This window comes from Dermatophagoides pteronyssinus, unplaced genomic scaffold (genome assembly GCF_027571235.1).
Source record: "Dermatophagoides pteronyssinus isolate colony J.1.1.1.1 unplaced genomic scaffold, Derpt_VIB-CSIC_2022.12 sq0007, whole genome shotgun sequence".
NCBI classification, from domain to species: Eukaryota; Metazoa; Arthropoda; class Arachnida; order Sarcoptiformes; family Pyroglyphidae; genus Dermatophagoides; species Dermatophagoides pteronyssinus.
This window is the reverse complement of record NW_027461531.1, coordinates 2,375,698-2,402,780: the sequence shown is the minus strand read 5'-3', so window position 1 is coordinate 2,402,780 and position 27,083 is coordinate 2,375,698. Positions and strand designations below refer to the sequence as shown.

At 28.1% G+C, this 27,083-nt stretch overlaps 2 protein-coding genes across 2 annotated transcripts in view; both read left to right on the top strand.

Moving 5' to 3' along the window:
• The window catches only part of LOC113792659 (uncharacterized), a 77,887-nt gene extending 59,454 nt beyond the window's left edge, over window positions 1–18,433 (top strand). The window contains exons 4-5 of the mRNA XM_027342578.2: window positions 9,285–9,399; window positions 13,706–18,433. Coding sequence (XP_027198379.2) covers window positions 9,285–9,399; window positions 13,706–14,345 — 755 coding nt within the window. The 3' untranslated portion in view covers window positions 14,346–18,433. The remainder of the gene's footprint in view (window positions 1–9,284; window positions 9,400–13,705) is intronic.
• A 1,532-nt stretch (window positions 18,434–19,965) lies between these two features.
• LOC113792650 (uncharacterized) lies at window positions 19,966–27,006 on the top strand. Its single transcript, XM_027342566.2, has 8 exons — window positions 19,966–20,417; window positions 20,497–20,864; window positions 20,966–21,893; window positions 21,959–22,775; window positions 22,965–23,643; window positions 23,798–24,606; window positions 24,697–26,650; window positions 26,716–27,006. The coding sequence occupies exons 1-8, from the start codon at window positions 20,240–20,242 to the stop codon at window positions 26,857–26,859; spliced, it is 5,877 nt and encodes a 1,958-aa protein (XP_027198367.2). The 5' UTR covers window positions 19,966–20,239; the 3' UTR covers window positions 26,860–27,006.
• Window positions 27,007–27,083: the final 77 nt, after the last annotated feature.

Here is a 27,083-nt window from a genome sequence, read left to right as displayed (position 1 = left end):
TTTTCTGTTTGTTTGTTTGTTTTTTGCTCAATTTTTTTTTCTTTTCGTTAGATTTCGAAACATCAATTTTCTTTACGTTTTTTTTCTCATTTAATTTTGATGGATTGATTGATTTTGATTAAACCATCATGTTTGGCTATAATCATTTCTTTTTTTTCATCTTTCGATCATCCAAATCATCATCTACAAACGATGATTGAATACATAGTTTCTTTTTATAGCATACGAATAATATCACTGTGGCTAGTGTAATCGAACGAATGAAGAAAACGAATCTGTTAACACATGTATCGTTAGCAAAAAAAAAATTTACAATTCTCATTCCGTGACATGTTGTCGAGATAATTTTCATTTTTATTTTTCCTAAAAATGACAATCAGTTTTTTCGTTGTTGTTTAACAACTAGACACACTCGAATCGACTGACAATTTTAATTGAATAATATTGACAATAACAAAATGTTGTCAATATATTCTCTTGTTAACAAACTTCTAAACACTTTTTTTTTGACACGAATTACAATTATATTGATTTACTTGTGTGTTTTCATTTTTAATTGAAGAAAGATTATTCCATTCCAATGCAAACGTGTTCAATATTTATAACAACAAACAAAACACATTCAATATTTTATTGAAAAGAGAATATATAAAAAAAATAATCAACCAAATAGATAACTAACCTAGATGTTCTTGAAATCAAACACATCTAGCTTATATTTTTTGCCATTCATAATATTCAAGAGCTTTTCGTTGTTATTGTTGTTGGTGGTGGTGCTGATTTCTTTTCACGAGAATTCTGCTGCTGTTGTTGCTGTTACTTGTTTTTTTCCAAGTTTTATTCCGTGATCATGATTTATTTTCCAAATGATAATAATAATATTCATTTGGCATAATGTATATTTGTGTGTGTATGTGTGGTTTATGTGTATGTGCGTGTCTAGTATCATATTTAATGTTCCATCATCCTTATATGAAGACAAGAAAAAATTCATTTTGAGAATTTTTTTTTCGGTTTCGAGAAAAAAAAATGAACAAAGGCCACTATTAACAATTATCCCTACCACTGACACAACGGAAAATAATCCGGTTCCTTGTTTCCAAGAAATTGTCATTTATTGTTGTTGTTGTTGTTGTTTTTTGTCGATTTTCATCATATCTATACGTTTTACCTAATAATAATATTTTTTCAGTGCTTTTCAAGTATTATTCATTTGGTGAATTATCAACATATCAGTAACAACAACAACAACAGCAACCATCAAGTCATCATCATTATCGTTGCCGTTTTTTTTTGTTCCAAAATATTCGTCGGTCGACCCAAGTTATAATTCAATTAGGTAAATTTCTCTTCTCATCCAGTATTTGCACCTAAATATTTCTACTTTTTTTTTGTTTTATTTAATATCTAAAAACCTTGGAATCAATGAATTTCTGTAGTTTCTTTCCAATATCAATTATTCATTATATTAAAATGAAAATGAAGAAAAAAAATAAAGATGATTTGTCACTAACATTGTCATGATAAAAAACAGGTTAAATATATCATTTTGATTCTCTTCGCTATTTTTTTCTCTCGTTTGTTTCACTATTAATGTCACACAGCCAAAAATTATTCAATGAAGAAATATATTTCTCTGAATATAATAATTTTTTTTTGTTTCATTTTATAATGATAATAATTATTATTTTATTTTTATTTTCATTTCTCTTTCATTTTCCATGTCTTATATATTCTCCTGTGTAAAATTTATTTTATTCTATAACATTTGACATTTATGTAATGTGTTTTATATATATGAAAAGAAAACTAACAGATTGTTAATTATGAACCAGTATTGTCTCAATGATTCTCATTTTCTTCTTTTGTGTTGTTTTTGATTATTAATCGAAATCATCTATGTAATAAGAAATTTTTGTTTTTAACTTGATTTTTCTTTTTCTGTTTTGTTTAAAATAATTCATTATCATCATTGCAATTACCATTATCACCAACATCATCATTTGTTATACAAACACTTGAACTTTGTGTATGATGCAAAAAAAAATATCCAAAAATATGTCGAGAATTGTTGAACTATATATACAAGCAATACAAATAAATATTGGTGGAACAACAAGAAAAAAAAGTTTTTTTTGATACCATTATTGTAAGAAATATAAATGTTCATCATCAATGATGATGATGATGATGATGAAATTTCAACTCTAATCTAAATCATCACATAACATAAATGAAAAAAAAGAATCGTTTACTTCCTATCTCACTTTCTCAATATCTTTCATCTGTCTGCTTGGTCTAGTCTTTTCTTTTCTTTTTCTTTTTTTTTGTTCTCATTCCATTCTTTCATCATCATTTTTTTTCCTACTTGTTTCATTTTACACTCGAAGCTTATCGTTTCATATATGATTCAAGAAGATTGAAAACACATTCACACATTGTGTCAATAGTGTAATATTCTATAGTAGTCATAGAAATCTAACTGAAATTGCTTCATCATCATCATCATCGTTTTCTGTTGTCGTTTGTCGTTGTTGTTGTTGTCATTCTGATCATCATCATTATTATTATCATCGCTTATTATATTTCTTTGAAAAAAATAGTATAGGGTATTATCCGTTCGGATATCGCTTGTAAGATCTTTCAATTTTTCATCCGAATTGTTTGAAGGTCTTTATTTCTGCTTTATTTCTTTCTCACATCTTTTATCATATCTTATATATGTTTTGTTTGTTACATTTTTTTTCTCTTACTGTTTTCATTGTATTATCAATTGTCTTAGTCGTCGTCTTCGTTGATTGTTTATATGATAACAACGGCAACAGTGATAATGATTCCCCTTTTTTGTTCCAAAATGACAGATATTTCTTTTTTTTTGTTTGGATGAATTGGCATCTGGTGAAATGTTCAATGTGTGCTTTGGTCTTAAATCACAATGATATTATTGCGATATGAACAAAAAAAGATGGAACAAGTTTTTATTTTATTTTGTTTTGTTTCATTTCGTTTGTTTGTTTTCATATTTCTCTTGTCACTTGTTTATTTCCGTATTTCTTCATTGTTTTATCGTTTGTTTTTTTTTGTTGTTGTTGTTGATGTATTCTTTTCAAATCTCTATACAGCAACAAATCAAATCAACTATACAAACGAAAACTAAATGCTTAGTACGATTTATGTATTTTTTTTTGCTCTATTAAAAAAATTTCATTATTAGATAATATCAATTGGAATCAAGTGTTTTTTTTGGAATAAACTTTATTTACCAATTTTTCATAATGCAAAAAGCAAACAAACAAAATAATTGAAATGAAATTGTTGAAAAAAATGACAACATTCAACAAACACTGAATTTGACTAAATATTCATATCTTTCAAATAATCTATGTTGAAATGTTTTGTCGGAAGTTTTCTTTTCACTCTTTCCTTTTGTAGCTCGGCTTGATTGAATTGACAAAATTTGAAAATAAAAAATAAAAAATAAAATTTACATCAAACAACAACAACAACAACTGTGATGATAATGAAGATGAACAACAACAACAAATAAAAAAAACGGCGACAATAATAAAGAAATTCTGTTTTCACTTTCTTTCTTTCTTTTGATATTTATTCTTCACATATAAATTGAATATATAAAAAAATGAATTGAAAGAAATAAAAGTTGGAATTTCCCCCATCCCCACCTCCGATTTTCTTATCCCATATGAAATAGTTGTTACTACAGTATATTTATGTGTCTGCATATTTTTGACAAATAAGTTTTTTTTTCAAAATTAAAATTCATAACATTGTATTTAGTTTGAAAAAAAACTTAAATATTAAAAATAGAAAATTAATAAAATAAAATAAATAATGAAATAAATGTGTTTATAAACTTATTCTCATTGTAAATTAATTTCAACAAGAATAAGTTCTATTCATATCTTTCAGTATTAGAATGAATGAAATACACTGAATATACTGTCTCGTTCTTGTTTTATTATCATTTAACATTTTCATTATGTTCTATTGTTTAGATTTATTTCTAAATATTAAAAATCAATTCTGATTAACCACACACACACACACGGATAGATAATGAAACAGTAATTTATCCATTTAGTGTGCGTTTTACTTTTATCGATAATTAATATACATTTTATATGGATATAGTATTGTTTAATATCTATCGAAATATTTAATTTGATTTATGCTCATTGTAATTGTAATAATAAAAATAAACAAACATATGCCACATGCACACACACATATACCTTACTAATGTTGATCATTCTATCCATTAGATATAACAACAGACAACATAATCATCGAAGAATAAATATATGAACAGGAAAAAAACATATTTAATACAATTTTTATCATGAAATGACAAAACTTAAGCAATCACCGTTTTAGATTCGGCTCATTGATTTACAGTTCAATCAATTTTACCGAAACAAATACACTACATACTGTAAAGAATATTCTAGATAATGGTTTAGACTTTTCTTCAATTCTATATTTCATCATCATCATCATCATCATTATGATCATGTTTTATTGTAGTCACAATATTGTCTGATAGTTGTTTCTAAAGTTTTCCCAGAAAAAAACGATTCATTTTAATCTTAAAGTTTTTCCTTTTTCTGATTGCATCTTCATGTTATTCGTACTACTTGTTTTTTTTCTCATTCAACTTTGGTTTAAATTTGCTTGTTGTCATTGTTTCGACAAACATTGTTGTACTTCAATCTTTGTTTCATCATTTGTGTGATCAAAATGAATCATTTTTTTCTCTCTTCCTTATTCTCATTTGAAATATTCATTGGAATCAGAAATCAAAGAAAATTCAGCAACTTGAATGAATCAAATAGCAAAACAACGAAAATTTTTTTCCACACAATTTGACAATGATAAAGTTGACTTTTTACAATTAAAATATAATGTATATTTCTATACAATATCTATGTTTATTTTGAAAACAAAATTTTGGATTCTACTCAAGACGAAGACAAACGAATATCGGTTTACGATCGTAAACAATTGATCTTTCAATCAGAATTAAGAAAAAAGCCCTATATCGTTTTCTTTATAAAAAACAAAATTCGATCAATTTTCATTATTATTTATCGGATTTCATCAATACATTATTTATAGTATTATTTCAAAGTTTTTGACTTTTTTGTGACTGAACATTTTCGCTTTGTTTTGTTTTTGATATCAAAATTTTTGATAGATAATGTAGTCTTTGTTTTCATTAAAAATTAAAATTATCATTGAAAACAAAACAGAACTGAAACAAACCATTCAGTTGGTTGGTTGGTTGGTCCCTCGTTACAAAAGTCTACAGTTAATTTTTAAATATTTTTTATTTCCCGAGTAAAATAAAAATATCGTTTCAAATTCGTTGATATTTTTTTTCTGAAAATCATTCATTTACTTTTCTTTTCTTTTCTCAATCATTTGGGGATATCAATAGCAACGAATCGATTCGTTTTTATTTATTTTTGTCACACTATTTTCCTCTATCAGAATGAATCGGAATGAAAAAAGAAAACCACAAAAAACAATCCAAAAAAAATTGTTTCAATGATAAACGAGAAAAAAAAACCATTTTTTTCCATCTCTCTTTGTTATTGATCCAATTCATTTTGGAAACCAACAACATTTAACAATCCATTTATTTTCAAATAAAATATATTTAGATTTTGGTTGGTTTATTTGGTTAATGTTGGCACTCACTTTATCATCAACATTATCATTGTCATCATCATGATCGATAATTATCGAACCGATTTCAAAATGGTTAAAAAAAGATGAAAACTTTTTTTTTGAAGAATAAAAAAAAACAAATAAAAACTATTTCTGAATATTATTGATTAATAAACTAAAACCTACAGACAAGTAAACACTTGTTTGTTTGTTTTTTTTTCGGCTGAAAAAAAGAGCAAGAATGAATAAATTTCCAACAAAAACAACAACAATAAAAAAAAGGTCATCCTAATCAAATCAACCTAAAAAAAAAGCAAATAAACATCAAGGAAATACAGTTGACAATAATAATAATAAAAAACAACATTCGACAGACAAAAACATCAACAACACAAACAAAACAAAACAAAACAAAATTCCATATTGGTCTGATCAAATTCAGTCAAGCAAAATTCTTCAGCAAAATAGAAACTTTTGTTGTTGTTTTTGCTTTTTTTTGGTTCTTTTAGCAAGAATAGTAACCAACTTAATAACGACAATGGTGGTTACCACCAACATTGAAATGGAATATAAAAAAAAACAAAACAAAAAAAAATTTAGTTTTTTGTTTGGGCCACTTTTTTTTCGCCATTGTTTATTTGGACATTTGAATGTAATCGTTGTCGAATGTCGAATGTGTTTTGAATAAAATTTGTAAGTTTAGTTACCATTATCATTATTATTGTTGCTGTTGTTATTGTCGAATTTCATATACAAAGTCTGGCGATTTTGTTTTTTTTTCAAATAAATTTTTTTTTGGTCTTCTATGTATCATTGTTGTTGTTTTTCAATAGAATTTTTTTTTGGTTCTTTTTGGCCCCGACCAAAAAAAAAAATCAACTTACAAGCATCATTTACACAAATGAGAATGTAAAAACTTTCAAGAATAAAAACAAAAATGTTAACAATAACCAAATATACAACAACAACAAAAAAAAGAAGCATCATCAACACTAAAAAAGAAGAAGAAGAAGAAGAACAAACTAGAAAAAAAAACTAAAAACAAGATTTATTCAACTAGATCTATAAAAAGACAAAATAATAATAATAATAATAGTCAAAATGATTCTCGTTTGTTTTTGTTCTCGCATACCCAGCTAGCAATCAGCCAACCATTCAAATGATGATGATGATCATCATCATAATGACATACAAAGAATATATTTAAAAAAAATCGGTCCAAATACAAATATATCGTATCGGGAACAATTGTTTTTCACATTCATTTTACAAAAAGAATACGATGTTCAAACAGGAAGTTATATAACAAAACACATACAAAGAGATACACACACAGAAAAAAGAGTTAACAAAACAAAATAACCAGAAAATAAAAATTATTAGTCCATGATTTGTTCATTTTTCATTTTGTCGTCTCGACATTTTGACCTTTATTTTCATCGGTTTTTCGATTCACAAATGCTAAAGAATCTGGAATTTTTTTTTCGCAAATTTGAAAAAAAATTCCCACAAAAATTCTTTTTTTTTTTATATTATTATTCTCATCATCGTCTTTGCCGACCTTGTCTATGGAACTTTAATGTCATTACATAGCTAGTTTGATTCTATTTTTTTCATTTTTTTTTATTTTGGAATATGATGTCTAATTTTTTTTTCACCCACCATTAAACTATATGTTTCTTTTCATATATATAAACATGTATACCAGACATGTATCATGTTTTGTTCCATGTAATAGTTTACATTTAGACACCCACGCACATAGTTCGTCCTTTATTTCAAACCACCCATAATGATGATACTTTTCATTTATAGTTGTAGGATGATGATGATGGTGATGATGATAATATAAATGACAATGACAAAAGGATAACGATGACAAATGATTTTATATCTTATGAAATTTAGTTTATTTACTTTTTTCTTCTTATCTATGTGTGAGAAAATTCAGTTCGAATGAATTTTCTCGAACTTCGAACATTTTTTCCTTGTTCTTTTTTTTAATGTATTTAAACAACATGAATTTTTTGCATTTCATTTTGATTGCCAATACGTCAACATTTAATAAACTAATTTAATCGAACAAATTTGTTTCTGTTTTATCACATTTATTAAATGTAACACGTGGCATTTTATGATATAATATTGTGATTTTGTGATTTTGTGATATTGTGATTTTGTTACTTTGTGAACCTTTTTGAAAATTTTGAAGATTTTGGAACCTGAATTTATTTAAAAATTTGCCAATATGATTTCTGTCCCCGACAAATTAAAGAAAAAATTAACAGCGTGTCGAAGAAGCGTTTCTCGATTGACAGATTGGAGATGGGATATAGAACAGGCAGAAGCTTTGCGTACAGAATTGAGGTCTTTGAACGATGAATTGTTTGATTTGATTCCAGAAAATGAAGATATCCCATCAGAAATTGAAGAAAAAGTAGAATATTACAACGTGAAACTGGATCGTTATATAAATCGTTTGAAGTCTCCAGTTTCTAGCTTTTCTCAATTCAACGATGATGATTTTGAAGATTCAGATGATTACGTACTCTCTGAAGTATCCACATTTATTGATATTCCACGTGCACATTTGAGCATGCTAGCTCAAATTCTGAGTGTTCCTTTTCCATGTTCATGTTCCTTTTGACGATTCGACAACAAATGATTCAACAATTAATGATTCAACAATTATTGATCAAGAATCTGTTTCATATCAATCTTCTGATGACGAATCAACTATTATCGATGATAATCTACCAATCGCTGTACGAAAACCAGCTCGAATCATGAAACAACCTGATCGTTTAGGTATTGCATCATTGTAATTTTCGTCTCAATCTCCGTTGGATCTCATCTGGAAACATATTACAATTTATCGATAGTTCATTTTTCAAGATACCAGAAAAAAGACTAAAATTAATTGGATTGGTCAAACAACATAATTGTTACCAAATTTATAATCATTTAGTTGATGGCAATTATTTTGGGAATCAATTTCCCAAGAAATGAAATTAACAATTGAATTATGCAAAATTCATTGGACAAACATACGGAGTCCTTATATGAGACATTTACAAAGAAGACAAAATTGAGCAGGATTACAACCAATTTATCCCGAACTATCTTTTTTAAAAAATCAATTACCTAAAAAAACAAAAACGAAAATTACCAAATATTTTGTTTACCAAAAACCAACAAAAAAACGAGTCCAACCACGGGCATTTCCAACAATACCTACACAGAATCAAACACTCAGACACTGATTTATGTAATTGCTCAAACACAATACAAAATTCTAAATTCAATTTATACCTTCTAATTGTGTAAATTTCATTTTTTTTAATAAAGTAAATTTCATTTAGTAAAGTAAATTTTGTCTTGTGTGTTTGTTTTTTATCATCATATCTATATTCTTATGGTACATTTCTTTAGTGTGTGTGTGTGTGTGTTTTTGGTGTGCAAAAATGATTATGAAGATATTATCATACTTTAGCATCACATCGACAAATCAACTACCCATTTTAATTTCCTACTTTTTTCCAATGAAAATTTTTAACAATTTCTTTTCATTTTTTGTTTTGTTTCAAATGTAGGTTTTCCATTTTCATCAATAGCCAGAAATGCCATTGCAGCTGTATCGACTGGTGGCCCTTATCCAACATTTCCAAATTCAAGCGGTACAGCATTTGGTCCTGGATCACAATTTGGGTATGTCTAAATTAACTAAGAAGAATTTACCAATTATCTACTCATTATTATTATTATTATATCACCTATAACCTTAATTTAGTAACAATTCTTTGGAAAATATTACAAATTATTTTTATAATTTTAGCTATTAGAATAATAAGTTAATAATAATAACGAATATTTTTTGTTGTTATTGATAAAGCCAAACAGAGTTTTTTTCATCATCATCATTCATTATCAACAACAATTCTTTGTTGTTTGCCAATTTTGTATCCTCAGTATGATAATCATGTTCATTATGGTAATGATGATTGTGATTTTTGTTTTTTGTTTTTTGTTTCTGTCATAATTCTTCTTTGTCATTCTAATGAAAACAAAAGAAAATGAACTTGTTTTCAAATATGGTTCATACAAATTATTAATTTCTTTTTTTTTCCCTTTTTTGACGCTCATCAAACTCACAATTTTCTACTATTCTTTTTTCCTGAGCTGTTCAATTTTCATTGTTTTTTTTTCTTTTACTGTTGCTTTGGGCAATATTTTAGCCATTTCATTTTTTGCCTGATTTTGACATTAACATCAACATCATCATCATCATCATCATCGAAAACGATTGGATTGAATAAATGAATGAGAAAATCATTGCCATAATCGAATTGCAAATAATTTGTCGTATACGAGGAAAAAAATTAGTGAAAATGTTGTTTTGTATGAAAACTTGAATGTTAAAAGAAAATTCTTTAGTTAGAATTTGAATTTTTTTTCTTCTCTTTTCATTATTTATACAAGAGAAAAAAAAATTCAATTTTGAAAAATTTTACCATTTGTTTTCGTAGGTTTAATTGAAATCAAATTTTGCTTTTTCGTTGTTGAAAAAAATGCTGTTTTTTCCGATTTTTTTTCTCCAACAGAGGAAAGATATTTTTTTTTATATATAACTTTGTTCATTTCATTTAATTCTATTCAAATGCATTATGCAATGATGATAAGATTTATTTTTCTTTTTAGCTTCTTTTCTAGTTATTTTAATATTGTTATATTTTCGATATCATACGGTGATTTTTATACTTTTCTCAACCAGCCGTTGTTGTTGTTCATTTGGTTTACATTTGACGTAATTTTGAATGCACAATGATAACACCAATTTGTTTTTCTTTTCATTTTGGATTCATTTTCTATCATCTTCTTAGTGGTGAATGTTTTGTATGATTTTTTTCTTGTTATATTTTATTATATAACGAGATTTTTTTCCCTCTCTTTGCTCATTTCATTGAAACTTTTTTTTTCTTGAATTAACTTTGACTTTTGCTGACTTGAATCTTTTTTTTTCTGATTTTTTATTTTTTGCCCTCCATATATCCAATTGTGGGTGGAAAAACAACCAACAGCAACAGAAAGCAAACGAATGAATCAAAAAAGAAATAGGAAATAAAATTGGCCATTGCATCCCCTGTGTTTTATGCAATTTTTCTCTACATTTTTTGTTGTTGTTGTTGTTGTTTTTTTTTGAATGAGTCTTTTGAGAATAATATTCTTATTTTTTATTATTTTTTGATGATAGATTCTGAATTCTGAATTCGATGCGAATGAAAACATCAACAACAACAACAACAAAATTAATGAAATAACAGATGAGCTTTTTCGAAGCGAATCAATTTCTAACGAGATGAACAGAAATAAAATTATAGGAAAAAAATCAAAATGATCCACCGTAATAATGTGTGTGTATGTTGGTAACTAGAATTATTATCATCATCATTACAACTTGGATAAAAAAAATGATGACCATCATTTAGAATGGCTATTGTAAACAATAATTTTGTTTATTCATTTTAAAAAAAACAGTATTCCAATTATTTTTTCGATAATATATTGTGATCAATTCAATTTTATTCGATAGAAATTTTTGTTTGCCATCTCATTTTTTTTCTGTAAATATTTTACTCGACCATTTTTTCTTGCATCATTTGGATCGATTCGTTCATCATCATAGATCATAGAGCTGTTGTTACGAAAACAAAACAAAAAATCGTTTAATCATAATGATCATTTGATTGAAGAATATTCTGCTTTGTATGAAGAAGAGAAAAAATGATTAAAAATCATTACCACACTATTATTATGATGGCAATGTCGACTATTAACCCGTTGCCCATCATTAACTCGAGACATTCAATGATCGATGCGAAATTATCATTATTATTATCATCATCATGAATCTTTTGATTCGGTTCATCTTTTTTTTTCTTGTTTCGAAAATTCATATTTCTAACATCGCTTCCGAATCGCTTTATGTTTTTTTGTTGTTGTTGTTGTTTCACAAACATCCTTTCACACCGGTTATATCGTACAACATCTTAATTATTGAATTCTCAAGTTGTTGTTGTTGATTTCCAGACAGATGTTGCTATGTTCATCCTTTTTCATTATCATTATCATTTTGGAATGAGAAAAATTGAGGAATTCTGATTTTTTTTGCTGCTATTTTTGGATTTCAGTACAAATTTCTAAAGGTTTGATTTTTCATTGTTGTTGTTGTTGTTGTATTTCCTTTTATCATCATCATTGCAGTATCTTGTTGTTCTTTTTTGGGAATGTAAAAGGAATGAAAAAGTTTTCTACAAATTCGAATGAATTATTCGATCAAATTTGTTTGTGTTGTTTTGTACGATGTTCTTATTATGAGTGATACTCGAGAGAATTTATTCTTTAGTTGAGTTTTTTCCTTGTTTTTTATTTTTTTGTTTTTTTTGTTTTACATGTAGAGGAAAGAAATGTGTAAAGCAACTTGATTGTATACAACAAAAACAACAACAAACTTTTTTTTCAGTCAAGTTTTGTCCATTTTTCTATCTATCACAATGTTTATGTCTGTGTGTTTATGTAATGTTTATGTATGTCAGTATCGGTTAATTTGACAAAAAGCTTTTTTTGTCGTTGTCGACAACGAAACACACAAAAGACATTGGTTTCGACATCTCCGTCTTTTTTTTTGCTGAGACAAAAATTTTTTTTTGTTTTGTTTTTCCTTGATTTTTTTTTATTATTATTGGAAGAGAGTGAAATCGTTAGTTTTTGTAGATCGAATAAAGACGTATACATTGATGATATTGTCTTCTTTTTTTTGTTGGAACTATGAAAATGGAAAATGAATTGACATACAAAAATAGTTTTCCATTTTATTTTAGTTTATTGATGATCAAAACATCATCATACTTTGAATTTTTTTTTTTTCATGTTTCCTTTTCTACTACCGGCTAGAATTTTTTTTTCAGTTGTTGTTGCTGTTGCAATCATTTTTTTTTGTCAATCCTTATTTTATCATCATCGGATACATTAAAGAATGACATTTGCTGAAATGAAAAAGGTTTATTTTATTTCAGTATTATCAACTTGACCATTGAGATTGATTTATAATATCTTGAATTCTTCAATCTTGTAACCTCAATCCATTATAATATTTGATCATAAATTCATTCATATAAACATTTATTATCCGTAAAAAAATGGTTGCGTATTGTTGGAAAAAGAGTGATTGAAAGGAAAAAAAATGATTTTCCATTCTTCAAATCAGTGATTCAAAATGGTATATGAAGAAAGAATTCTCTCTCTCTCTTTTTTTGCAATCAATTGGTTATAATCATAATAATAATTATGTTGATTATAATCATTATTTTTGGTTCAATTTTTTTTGTTTTGTTTTGTTTTTGTTGTTGTTCAATCATATACATTATGCTGCTGGCTAGTATATGATATACATAGCCGTGTTTTGATTCAGCATTTTTTTTGTTGTTGTTGTTTTCGTTGTTTCAGAATTACATCTATTCAATTTCAGACTGAAAGCGTATAATAATAATATCAGAAAATAACATTTTTTTTGTATTTTGTCATTAATAAATCACACACGATAGCCCGAACAACAACAAACAATGCCATCGAAAACCTTTGATTCTTTAATTTTTGTTTTTCTATAGACAGCAAAAGAAAAAGAAAATGTTGGACCAAAATTTTGTTTTGTTTTCTCTTTTTATTATTGAAATTTATCTATAAATGTATACATACATTATGATAATTAATGTTGATAATGATGATGATGGATAATTACTGGATTAATTGTTTTCTTCTTCTTTCATCTTGTTTCGTTGATAATGTTGCCATCGATGAAAATGGAAGAAACGCCCGAAATTTTTTTTCTTTCTTTCTTTAATTGTTTTTCTCTAAGCCATTTTTGTTGTTGTTGTTATCTTTTGTTTTTTTTTCAGGTTGATTTTTGAATCTTCATTAATTTTGTTTCGTTTTGTTTCTCCTTTTATCAATTATATAGATTTCCCGCTCAACCACATATAATGTATCATCATCCAGGATCATCAGCATTAACAACTGCAACTACACCACCGGCTGCAACATTTTTACCATCAGCAACACCAGCCGGTTTATTATTAACACCACCAAGCGCTTTCTATTCGGATTATGGTTTAGCTGGTCCTACAACAGCATCAGCAGCTACAGCAGGACCAAATGGTCCATTTCAACCATCGGGTTATCCACCCGATTCTGGTACAATATTAACTACATTTTTAGCGCCAGCATTTGCTGCACCACCACCACCATCGACAACTTCCGGTCATCATCATCATCATCATCAACAGCAACATTATAATAGCACAACTGGCGGAAATCATCACCACCATCATCATCATCATGCAGCAGCACAACAAGCAATGGTTGCTGCAGCAGCAGCAAATGCATTAGCCGGAATATCTGGACCACCACCACCACCGCCGCAATCATCAACAGCCGGTGGTGGATCATCATCAACAATAACGCCAACAAATTCAGCAGCAGCAGCGGCAGCTGCAGCTGCATTCTATTTAAATGGTCAACATACAACCAATGGATTTTTAACCGGTGTTATTACACCATCATCATCGAATGCCTATCTAAATGATACGAGAATTGGATAGTTTTCATTAAAAGATTATAAACTTGAATTATTAACATAATTACCATCGATTATGATTGACCGTTATAATTTTGAATGAATCATTGCATAAGCGTCAATCATTTTTTTTCTCTTCATAAAAAAAACACATACACACAAACAAAACAAAACAATTTTTTTATTTTTGGATCACTTTATTATTGAAAATTACTTATTATTATTATCTATTATCTTTTATCATTCTTATTTTCCTTAAAGAATTTTCTTTCATTACCATCTTTGATAACAATGAGCAATACACTCACTCATTCATTCACATAACAATATTATTTCAGAATTGGAAATACAATTTCGATCATCATCATTATCATTATCATTATCATCGAACATATACAATCGCCAAACATGTTTATCACTATCATCATCATCATCATTATCAGAATAATAATAATCATGATTAACAGCTATCATCAATACAAACAACATTTTTTTTTCTCTTCATCATCATCATCAACATCATCATGTTATGAATTCACAAGCAAACAAACAAACAAAAATGTCCAATTTATTCTATGGTTATTTGAAAAGAATAAAGAAGAAGGAGGGGAGAAAAAAAAACAGAAATTCGAATTCCTCATTTCACTATATTCACATTGTTAGAACACAAATTGTTGAAATAGTATTAATATCGCCGGAATCGTTCGATATGAATCGTATCGAGTGAGAACAAAATAAAAACAAAACCAAAACATGACTGATGCCGCCTATATCTCTCTCGAGAATTTGTTTGTTTTGAATGATGAAACATAAAACATAAAAAATTCATAAATGTGAAAAAAAATAATAATAATCCATTCTTTTCGGTAACAAATAAACAGATTAATGAATAGATGAAACTGAATGACAAATTGATGAACAGTGCCTAAAAATATTTTCATACCGAACACACATAACACACATCATAAATTTGGAATATACATTGTGCACTTTCACCATCGACATCAACACACACACACAAACACACCTTTACAACTTTCAACCGCCCCCGAAAATTTTATTCTTTTTTTAATGTTCTTGGTTGTTGTAATCATCATCATCATCATCGTCAACACAAGCAATATTAAATTCAATGATAAAATAAACAAAACAAAAAAAAAAAAAAGAATTTTAATATTTTTTATTTCAATGAGAAATGACAACAAAAAATTGTCACAACAACAAAATTCAATTTATCATCATTATAATTTTTAAAAAAGTAAAATATTTGTTTCATTGTTATTGAATATTTATTATTATTAATTCGTTGACAAACATACAAAAAATAATGTTGATATGTTACATAATTGATTCATTACAATTCATTTTTTGTTTTCTTCAACATACAAACAAAACAACAAGCCAAAATCATTGAATTCTTATTCATTCGAAATTCATCATTCACAACATCATCATTTTCATTGTCTTTTTATTCTCTGTAATTTATTCCATTTTTTTCCCCACATATCGATAGTATCGATATTATTTCAAAAAAAAATCTACACCTACTACCGATTCATTCAATTCATTCATCGTTTTTGAAACAATTTTCTTTCCCTTGTCCATATTAACATCATATAATTTAATCTTCACATACATATGCATCAACCGATAAACAAAAAATTAAACCTCAAAAAAACAAAATCATGATAATGAAGATAAAGAAAACAAAAAAACAACAAGAGAAAGAGATAAAAAATATTGTCATCATTATTCTGTCGACCATTCAAGATTCTAAGAAAATCCAGAACCAAAAAAATTTCATATTTTGTATTATTTGCCATTTCCGATTCTTTATTATTATTTTAAATCAATTTTTTTCAAATTTCACATTCATTCATTTTCATTCACTTCAATGATTTTGTCTGGTCCTTTATACGGATTGGAATTGTTGTTGTTGTTATTGAAAAATGTGCTCAAACAAGTTTCATTTTCTTTCTTTGGTTCTCCACTCTATTCCTTTCTTAGGAATCTGAAGATGGTCACATCTACATTCGCCATCATCACTATCATCATTCATTCATTTTATTGTTTTGTTCATTTCGTTGTTATTTTGTTGTTGAGTTTTTTTTTGATTTCTTCAAATTTATCCCACCATCTAAAGAATTCATCTAGTCAAAAAAAAAAAAAAACGAAAAGTTTAAATATAAAAAAAAATTACAGCTTCGTTAAATCAAAAAAATGAAAAACTTTTTCAACAACAACAATATTTTTCAATCAATAAATCATTTCAAATATATGACTACTACTACTATCCATAAGGATGATCCATTTGATTTTTTGAAAAATTATTATTTTTTTCATCATCATCTTTTATTTTCTACTTTATAGCATTTATTTGATCATCATCATCATCATCATCATCATCATCATTGTCCATATGTGTATTGGTGGTTAACCATCGTTGCAACAAAAATGGATGAAAAATGAACCACACACTCAACTCAATGGAACATAGACGCACAAATACGCCCATCATCATCAACTACTATCAACAACAATAACACACAATAGGCACATATTATTATTATTATTATGAACCAATATATTTTCTTTACATTTTATTCAACATCAAATAACGGAAAAAATAGGCCCAAAATACACCCACACACACACACATTCATAAATTTACAGACTGTCCAGTGTCGGTTGTATCTGGAGTATACATTCAGACTCGAATACAACCTAATTTTTTTCAATGGTGCCATGACAGACCAAAAAAAAAATGACAAATTTTCTTCTCATTTTTTTGTTTTGTTGTTGTTGTTGTTCTGGATTGGACACTCACTTATATAATAAAATTAGTCCGAACAATTCTGTTACTGATGATGATGATGATGATAACAATGAATGTGAGAACAAGGAAAAAAATGAAAATTTTTTCAATCGAAATACATATAATGCTCTCAACAACAATAACAACAACAAAAATTTAATTATAATTAATTAATAATAAATATTTAAATATTACAATTATATTGTTAATTATCTTGATTATATTTGTATTTATTGCATAAAACAAAACACGGAATTTCACAAAAACAAAAAACAAAAAATACAAGCAAAAACACACCTATCTCATCTAAATATGTATCTATTATGATTATGATCATCCACATTATTCTCAGTATTCATTATCATCATCATCATCATCATAAGATACACACAAACAAACATAGGCCCATCATTCATTCATTCATTTGTAATAATGGGTTGGTTGAGAAACAAAACAAAACAAAACAAAAATTACATACCTGACTCAAACAACCAAAGATTTATCACAAACTTACATTTTTTTTGTTCATTCACTATTCTTTTATTGTATTTCATGATGACATAATATTCTAATGTGACTACACAGCATTTACTCAACAAAACAAAAAACCGAAAAAATCATTTTAAATTGAATGAATGATTGTTAATTTGTTAATCATTTTCTTTCCAAAATCTACTTTTTTTTCCTCACATCTATTTTTTCCCTCCAAATTACGAGTTTCATTCAATCAATTATAAAAAAAAAATTTTTTTGACAACATCCATCTATTTTCTAATTTATAATTTTACTTTTTTTTCATTTCTCTCTCTCATCTTCATCATTTCATTTCAAATTTCATTGTTTTTCTCATTCTTTTAATCATCATCATCATCAATGAAAACAACCAAAAACTGAAGAAATAAATTCTCAAGAAAATCAACCACCAAAAAAATCATCGAATTTTTTTCTTCTTCGATCTTCTTTGAAATTCTTCTCCACTCTCATTCATTATATATTTAATATACAGAACTAGCTTCACATTTAATTCCTTTTCATTTTAACCCCCATCCCACCCCATCTCAAAACATACACACACACATACTATTCGATAGTAATAATTCATCAATTTGATTTCGATTCAATATACTCATCGAATCGAATAGGAAATAAAATAAAAACAACAACAGCAAAAAAAAACTTGAAAAAACCAAAATACTATGATGGCGATCAATTATATGTGTTTTAAAGCATCAATCAATACAAACAAGAGAAGAAAAAAAAACTGAAACATTGAAAAGAATCAAGAAATAGTTGAAACAGAATGAATGACAAAAGAAAACAAAACTGAAAAAAATCAAATCAAACTCAACGAAAGAAACATTCGGCCATAGACAACAAAAGAGAAAGAAAACATTATCGAAAATTGACCGCTATCAACATCAATTACCCGAAAAATAAAATAAAAAAATAAATTCATCAATCATTAAATTGAAAATTCTCAAACCACAAAAAAAAATTGGAAACCACAAATGAAATGAAATTATTATTATTATTTATAAACCAAAATTAATAAGAATTACTATTATTATAATTATATTAATATTATTATTATATTTATAATAAACTATGAAATAAAAATTTACTATATACTTTAAAATCATTGTTTTTAAATTCTTGCGAAAAAAATGCGTTTATATGATTCATATATAGATGGCGATGAATTTTATTCTTATAGGAATTTGCGATAACAAATTATAAAAATCGTTGATTTGTTTTTCCAAAATTGTTGCTGATGATGTTTGACGCAACAATATAAGAACTTAAATATTCTATATAGCCTTTTTTTAATGATGAAAATTTCATTCGAACATACATCCGGCATTCATTCATTCATTCATTCATTCGAAAAACAAAAAACAAAAATTAGGTTAGTCGAACTATGCCAATTTTCATTCACACACACATATGGATTTTCAATGGAATTTGTTCATGTATATATTCTTAAACGAAAAGGATGCCAAGAAAACAAACAACCATTGATTCTTCATAGCGATTCTTCAAGAAAGAAAAAAACATTGAAAACATTCATATGATTATGATGATAATAACATTGATCAATACCACCACCATTACCATAAAAAAAAACCGAATAAAATAAATAAAATACTGAAATTAATGAACAAAATCATTCGAAATGTACCGAATACTATAATTATGATGATGATGATGATGATGATAATAGAGAGAACAAAAAATAATGTAGTCGATATCAATTTTTATTTCTGATAACACTACACTTGTTATTATTATCATCAGCATCATTGTTGGCATTGCCATTATATTCATCACAATTATTTCCTTAATCTCTTTAAGAAAAGAAAAGAAAAAAAAATTCTCATTCAGAATATTCTTGTGACGCGTAGGCGCTCGATTGTATTGTATTGAATGGAATGAATTCATTCAATTCGAATTCTTTTCATAACGAAAAAAAAATACGAACAAAACAAAACAAATTTGTTTCTAGCCTTTCAATCGACGTCTATCTGATTAAAAGATTCCGCGATCATTTCTTGTTGTTGTTGTTTTTGTCGATTTTAATTATCATCACATAAACACACGCACATGTTGCAGTGTTTTTTTTCAATTCATGAGTGTATCGACAAATTGATTCCAGAATTTTTGTTTTGAATCTTTCTTTCTAGCTACAAGAATTCAACAGAATTATATGTTGTTTGTTTGTATATTTTTCATTCACAATATTAATGCACAATATTAGACAATTGGAATGTATGAATGAATGAATGAATGAATTAAATTCGATAAATGAAATTCTTTTGTCATTGTGTAAACAATTTTCTTTTTTTTCATATTAAGAAATTCTTCTTACATTATCCACTTGTTTATCACTTATATTGATGGTGGGTGGGTGTATGAATAGGAATTTCAAATTCATTCAAAGATGAAACATAGATGTTACAAAGCAATAATAATCAACGAATATACAGCGAAAATCTTCATAATAATAATCAACATCATCATCATCATCATCACATTGTTGTCATCTTTGTAATTATTGTTGACAAGGCCCCTGTATTCGCTGTATTAATGAAAAAGAATGCAACAAAATGAGCTATAGTAACAGCAGTAGTAACATTTCGACTAAAAGTGGCTGTACAGGATTTATTGCACATTCAATTAATCCGACAAGATGTCGAAAATGTTATAAAGATATCAGTGAACATCGTCAACAACAACAACAACAACCGTCAAATGATTCAACTAACTTACAGCCATTATCTTCAGGTACATGTGACATTTTTTTTAAAGCAATACGATCAATTTTACAATTTGTTTATTTTTTCTATTTTTATAAATAAAAAAGAAAATCAACGATTTAAACGACCACAACGTAGTTCATCATTAAAATTGGATTCATCATCCGATCATTCACAATCGGTTTCATTTACATTGAAACCGAAATGTGTAAAATTTTCTGATACAAAAAATGTTGATGATGATGATGGTGGTGGCAATGAAAATAAAAATCAAGAAATCGATGATAATGATCCGATCGATGTTGCCTTTACCGTTTGTGTTCAAAAATCACCCAAAACATCAACGTCGTCGGAAAATTTCCAAAAAAATGAACAAGATTATCAAAGCCGTATTCAAGAATTAAGTCAACAACTAACCAAGTCAAAGGAAAAAATTGATCTACTTGAAAGCAAAAATAAAGAATTTGAAAATATGGTACAGTATAACAATAAACTAGTTTCATTTCTTCTTCATTTATTCTAATTACTAATTTTTCCATTTATTTAATAATTCTTTATGAACAAAAAAAAACTTAGTGTAAAACTTTTGGAAAAATGTCTGCAACCGAAAGTGGTCGAGGAACTTCAATCCGACAAAATTTCGATGAAATGGCCAAACTAAAACAAAGTGTAACAGATATGCAAAATGAAATTAAAACATTGAAAAATGAAAAGAAAACATTGGAAGATAAAATAAAACGAACCAGCAACGATACTGTGAATGAACTACGAAGCAAACTTATACAATCGGAAAAATTAATCGCACAGCTTACACAAGAAAATGAAGATATTAAAAAAGATGTTAAAGAATTGGAGGTAGAATTTCAAGAATTACATGACAATTTTCGTGAAGATCAATCGTCTGAATTTCGTGTGATAAAACATGAACTTGAAGCAATGTCTAAAAATTGTCGTGTTTTACAATTTAAATTGAAAAAAGCTGAACGAACTGTTGAACAATTAGAAAATGAAAAATTGGACATGCAAAAACAATTACATGATCTATATGAAACAACACAGATGGATGTTGATAAACGTAAAATGAAAGAATTGGAAAATGAATTATCTATTGCTAAGGAAGTATCGCTTAAATTACATGCCGAAATTGAACAGCTAAAAGAAGAACGGCTAATCAATATGGAACAATTGCAACAACTACAACAACAACAACAAAATAGTAATACTAATAATAACAAATTAACGTCAACAACAAATGATAGTAGCCGTAAACCATTTGGTAAATTATCGCCATCACCATCGTTTGATCAGAACACAAAAGATTATGAACAAGTTGTTCGTGATCTATACGATACGATGGAACGTGAAAAAGATCTTCAAGAACAGCTCAAATTTTCCGAAGAAGAAACACGTACAATGAGAAAAAAATTATCGACAATGGAACAGGAAAATGAAATTCTAATGTTACAGATAAGAAAAATGACTTCGAAAAATAATCAAGCTAAAGGTATATCAAAATAATAATACTTTTTTCTTTTAATGTTTATTTATGTTTTGTTTTTCATTGATTAGATGAAGATGAAAGTGAAAGTGATGAATTGAATCCAGAAGAAATGAAACTTCATCTTGAATTATATGAACAAGAAATGATTGTATTAAGAAGAAAAACTGATGAACTTGAACAGGAAAATGAAAATTTTCAACAAGAAATTAAATATCTACAGGATAAATTAGTATCACAGCCAATAACAAAAGTAGAGATACCCGAAATACCGGCTGGATCACCACCCAATGTCATTTATGATCATAAGATTAAAATACTTGAAACTGAAGCTCGTGAATTGCGAAAAAAATTAGTGGATAAAGAAAAAGAAAATGAAAGTCTTCGTACCGAAGTAGAATTACATCGGCGACGAGCATCGAAAGTGATTAATCGTAGCCGTAGTTTAGATTCTGAAGGACAATCATTAGATATGAAAAAACAATTACAATTATTTGAACAAGAGGCAAACATTTTGCGACAAAAATTGATCGCATTAGAAAATGATAATGAGAAATTATTGAATGAAAATAAACGATTACAATTACGTATCAGTAAAAAACCTCCACCGGGACCGGTCGATCAATTGCAAATCGAAAACATTGAATTGAAAGATAAAATACGTGAACTGGAACGTAAATGTGATTCATTGAAAACTGATCTAATGAATACAAAATTGAATACTGAAACAACTGAAACTGAAACGGATTTTATTGCCAATCTAAAGAAACAATTGCGACAAAAAGAGAATGATCTGGCTAATCAGCAATCCAAATTAGCCCAAATGGATATCGAAATGGCTAAAATCAATCGTGAATATAAAAAACTTAAAGACTCTTTAAATCCAAGGTTGGTCATTTCATTCTTTCATCATCATTGTTATCATTTACTGTATTGATTACATTGTTTTAGCGACTAGATTATAAACATAGAATGTAACTTTTGATTTTGATGTTATCGTTTTTGATAGGAAATTTTATCAGGCAAAACGACCTCAACTTATTCTAAATTTTTTCTCTTTATTTTATTTTTTTTCAGACGAAGAGTAAATCGAGTGATTCGAGAAACAGCTACACGTTTGGAATTGAAAGAAATAATAAAAGAAATGGAAGAAGAAACAGAACATTTACAGACAAACATACGTGGTAAAGATGCTGTCATTGAGAATTTGGCCGAAGAGGTATCAGAATTGAAACGATCGATACAAGAATTGGGACAGCAACAAAAATCAAATAATATTGGTGCAAATAATATAAATAACAAGTACGGTATTGAAAATTCGGACCAACATGAAACAAATAAAGCGGATGATCTGAAAAAACGATTAGAAGAGGAACAACATCGTTCGAAAAGCCTACAGGAAAAACTCGACAAATTGGTTCAAACGCCAACCAAAAAGAATGATGATAAACTTCAAAAAGAGTGTAAAGATTATTTGCAAAAAATCAACGATTTAAAGGCTGACGTACAACGATACAAAACGAATGCCGATGATTTGAATAATAAATTATCCGAATTTATTCAAAATAACAAACAATTGAATAATGATAATGGCAAACTACAACAACAACTCAAACAATCCGATGAAAAGATCAATGAATTGACAAAGAAATTAAAAACAAGTGAAAAATTTGAAAAAGAATTAAATAACAAACTTGATGAAATGAAAAAAGAATTGGAACGTGTACAGAATTTGAACAGCCAGCTTATAAATAATGTGAGTTTTTATCAAAAAGTTTATTTTTCGTTTCCTTGTTACATTGTGAAATGTGTAACCCAAAACCAAACTTTTAATTTTGGTCATTGTATACAATTACATTGTGTATATTTGGCCAAACTTAAATAATCGCTGTTTTTATTCTTGTTGACAGGTCGATTCAAATACCAAATATAAAGCTGCCACTATCGATAGTGGCGATAATCGATCTATTACCTTACAGAAAGAATACAATGAAATGAAACGAAAATTGGACGAATCTCGTATGACCATTAATGAATTACAGAAACAACTTGAAAGACAACAAAATGAATTTAAAGAAAAAGAGAACAAAATTCGTGAAGAATTTAATCAAAAAGTAGAAATAACGTCTAAAAATGTACGAAAAGAAGTACATCATGAATTACAATCACTGCGAGAAGAATCGACCAATTATAAGAATCGTTCTACAGAATTGGCAACAAAATTGGAAAAAGCCGAAAAAGATTTGAAAGAATTGAATGAAAAACTTAAATCCAATAATGTGCAGGTGAGAAAAGAACAGAATGAATCGATGGAAAAGATTCAAGGATTGGAGAATCAATTGAAAAATGAACAAAGAAAACGAGAACGATTGGAAAAAGAGGTTGAAAATGTTGGTCGTGGCCGTGAAGAGGAATTATTACGATCACAGGAAAGAATTGTTCAATTGGAGCGTGAAATCCGACGACATCAGGCCAAACTTGATGACGTTGAATATGAATATACAAATCGTATCAATTCAAGTGAAAAAGAATTGAATAAAATCAAACAAGATTATGATGATTTGACAAATAAATATGATATGTTGGAAAAAGATTATGTGGATTTAAAATCAAGAGCTGTGGCTGAAAAAGAAACGCTTGTCGAAGCTGTTGGATCATTAAAAAAGAGCTATGAAGAAAAACTGAATGAAATAAAATCATTGAAAGAAACATCGATGAGGTAAGAAAAATGGTAAATAATTAATGTTATTAACCACTTAGGTTTTTCATTTTTTTCAAAATGGAAAATAAAATTCCATCCTTTTATTAGCCAACGAAAAGAATGGTATAAAGAAAAATTGACTTTACAGGAGCGTATTGCCGATCTAGAATCAAAACTCAATAAAGCTAATTTAATTGAAGAAGAACATAAACGACTAAAAGTGTTGTTGTCGGAAAAAGAAAATCTTCTGAATTCATATCGTAAAGAGGAACGAGTTCATAATGAAGAACGTGAGCGTAATCGTATTAAAATTGATGCATTACAAACGAGAATTACTGAACTTGAACGAGTGGAACGAAACACCAGATTTATGAATATTACTGGTCGAGCACAAGTCGATAAAGAGTTACAAGACTATCGTATACGATTAGAACATTCAGAGACATCACATAAAGGTGAATTGGCTGCATTACATGCGGAATATGAGAGTCGTATGAGATTATTAGGCGAAGAAGTTGAACATTTACAACAACAAATGGTACATTTAGCGCAAGAACGTGATAGGTATCGAGAATCTTTGGAAAAATCAAACAAAGATCAGGGAACATTTAAAGGCACTTTTCGAAATGAAATTGAAGATCTACATTCACAGTTACGTATTGTTCGAACAGATTTAGAAGGAGCATTATTAGAAAATCGTAATCTAAAAATTCAACATGGCACGGAAAAAAGCACATGGCAAATACAGTTGGCCGAATATAAAACAAAGATTAATCAATTAGAAGAAAGGATTTTATTGGAGACACGAGGTTCAACTAGAAATTATGCTCGTACAAAAATGGAATTAGCATGGGAAAAAGAACGACAAGAAAACTTGCGGTTATTGCAGGATACGCAAAAATTCATTCAAGAATTACGTGATAAATTGGTGGGTAGTGAAAGTCTTCATGAAAAAGAACGTGAACAAGCACGTCGACAGTTGTTAGAATTGAAGACAAATATGGATAAAGAACATGTTGAGACTCAGCAAAAAATTGCCGAACTTCAATTTGATTTGTTAGCATTAAAAGAAGTGCACGCAAGGCTAAAATCTCAAAATGAGCGCTATAAACGAGAACGGGGAATGTTTGAAAAAGCTAAAATGAATTTCATTGATACTGAAATGATCGAATTACGTAAAATAGTTGATTCGATACAGAAATCGCCGACAACGACCAGTTCATCAGCAAAAACTTTCCGTTCATCTACCCAACAAACCACAACAAAAAACCAACAACAAGAAGAAATTGTCGCAGCTATCAATCAACTTAAGGAACGTTTAAATTCTCGATATAATGAGATGATGCAGGAGGCTCGAGAAGCATCACAAATTAGCGTCTCATCCAATTTGAATGGCCGTTATACTGGCGGTTCTAGTTCATCATTAACATCGACAACTAATCTACCGCCACCAGGTCAAATAAAACGTGCACCACCTAGACTTAAATTGGTCAAAAAGTCATTATCATTGGATCAACAACTTCGTGGAGCTTCACAAGAACGTATCTGGGATTCAGATCACTCATTAAACAGTACACCGAATTCATCCATTAGTAATCTTCGTGGTCGCTATGCATATGGTGGTGGCTATGAATCCGATTCTTCTGGATCTGGATTTTTCGCTCCATCTAATACAATGCTTCGTTTGCGACCAGGATTCTCTAAAGATTCATCATTCGCTGGTGGTAGTGATTCTGATACAAGTGTTTTATCATCAGCTGAACCAAAGAAAACTTTAAAAGAAAGATTTAAAATTAGAAAATCATCCAAATCATCTGATGATGAAGCGTTAAAACAGAAACTTGCATTGCAAGGATTTGAAAGAAGTCCAATCGAGTTGGCTAAACAACGTGAAAAGAAGGAAAAAAGTCTTCGATATAAAATATCTAAAACATTATCGAAAACTTTCTCTCGTAGCGCTTCCGTGTTATCGGAAACACCAGAAACACAATCTTCAAAACAGCATCAATCGATCAATAGGACTAAATCACCGACAAGGTCAAAATCACCGGAAGTGAAAAAGGTTTGATGAATGATTTGTTTTCTTTCTCTTTTTTATTTGTTAAAATAATTGTTATATTAACACAGTTGCATCAAGAATCAAGTTCTATGGTCATTCCTGGTATAGCCCAATTGAAACAGAAACCAACGCAATCAAATCTAGCAATACCACCGTCAAAACGTTCACCACCACCAAAAATAAAAATCTATCGTACCGAAACAAATGTATGAAAATTGAACTTATCGAAATCCCCCAAATCATTCAAAAGCATCATCTGTAATAATTCTATCATTATATTATTCTGAAACATTATTTATCTTCATGTGATGGATCAGTTTGTTTTTATCTATTGAATAAAAAATAAATCTTTTTTTAAATTTTTTTTAAATTATGAAATTCGAAAACTAACCAAAAGATGGCGAAAAACCATCAAACTCATTGACTCATGATATGT

Coding starts and splice junctions, on each gene's coding strand:
- LOC113792650 (XM_027342566.2), top strand. CDS start 20,240: ATGAGCTATAGTAACAGCAGTAGTAACATTTCGACTAAAAGTGGCTGT. Junction 23,644..23,797: donor ACAGCCAGCTTATAAATAAT/GTGAGTTTTTAT, acceptor TCTTGTTGACAG/GTCGATTCAAATACCAAATA. Junction 26,651..26,715: donor AATCACCGGAAGTGAAAAAG/GTTTGATGAATG, acceptor ATATTAACACAG/TTGCATCAAGAATCAAGTTC.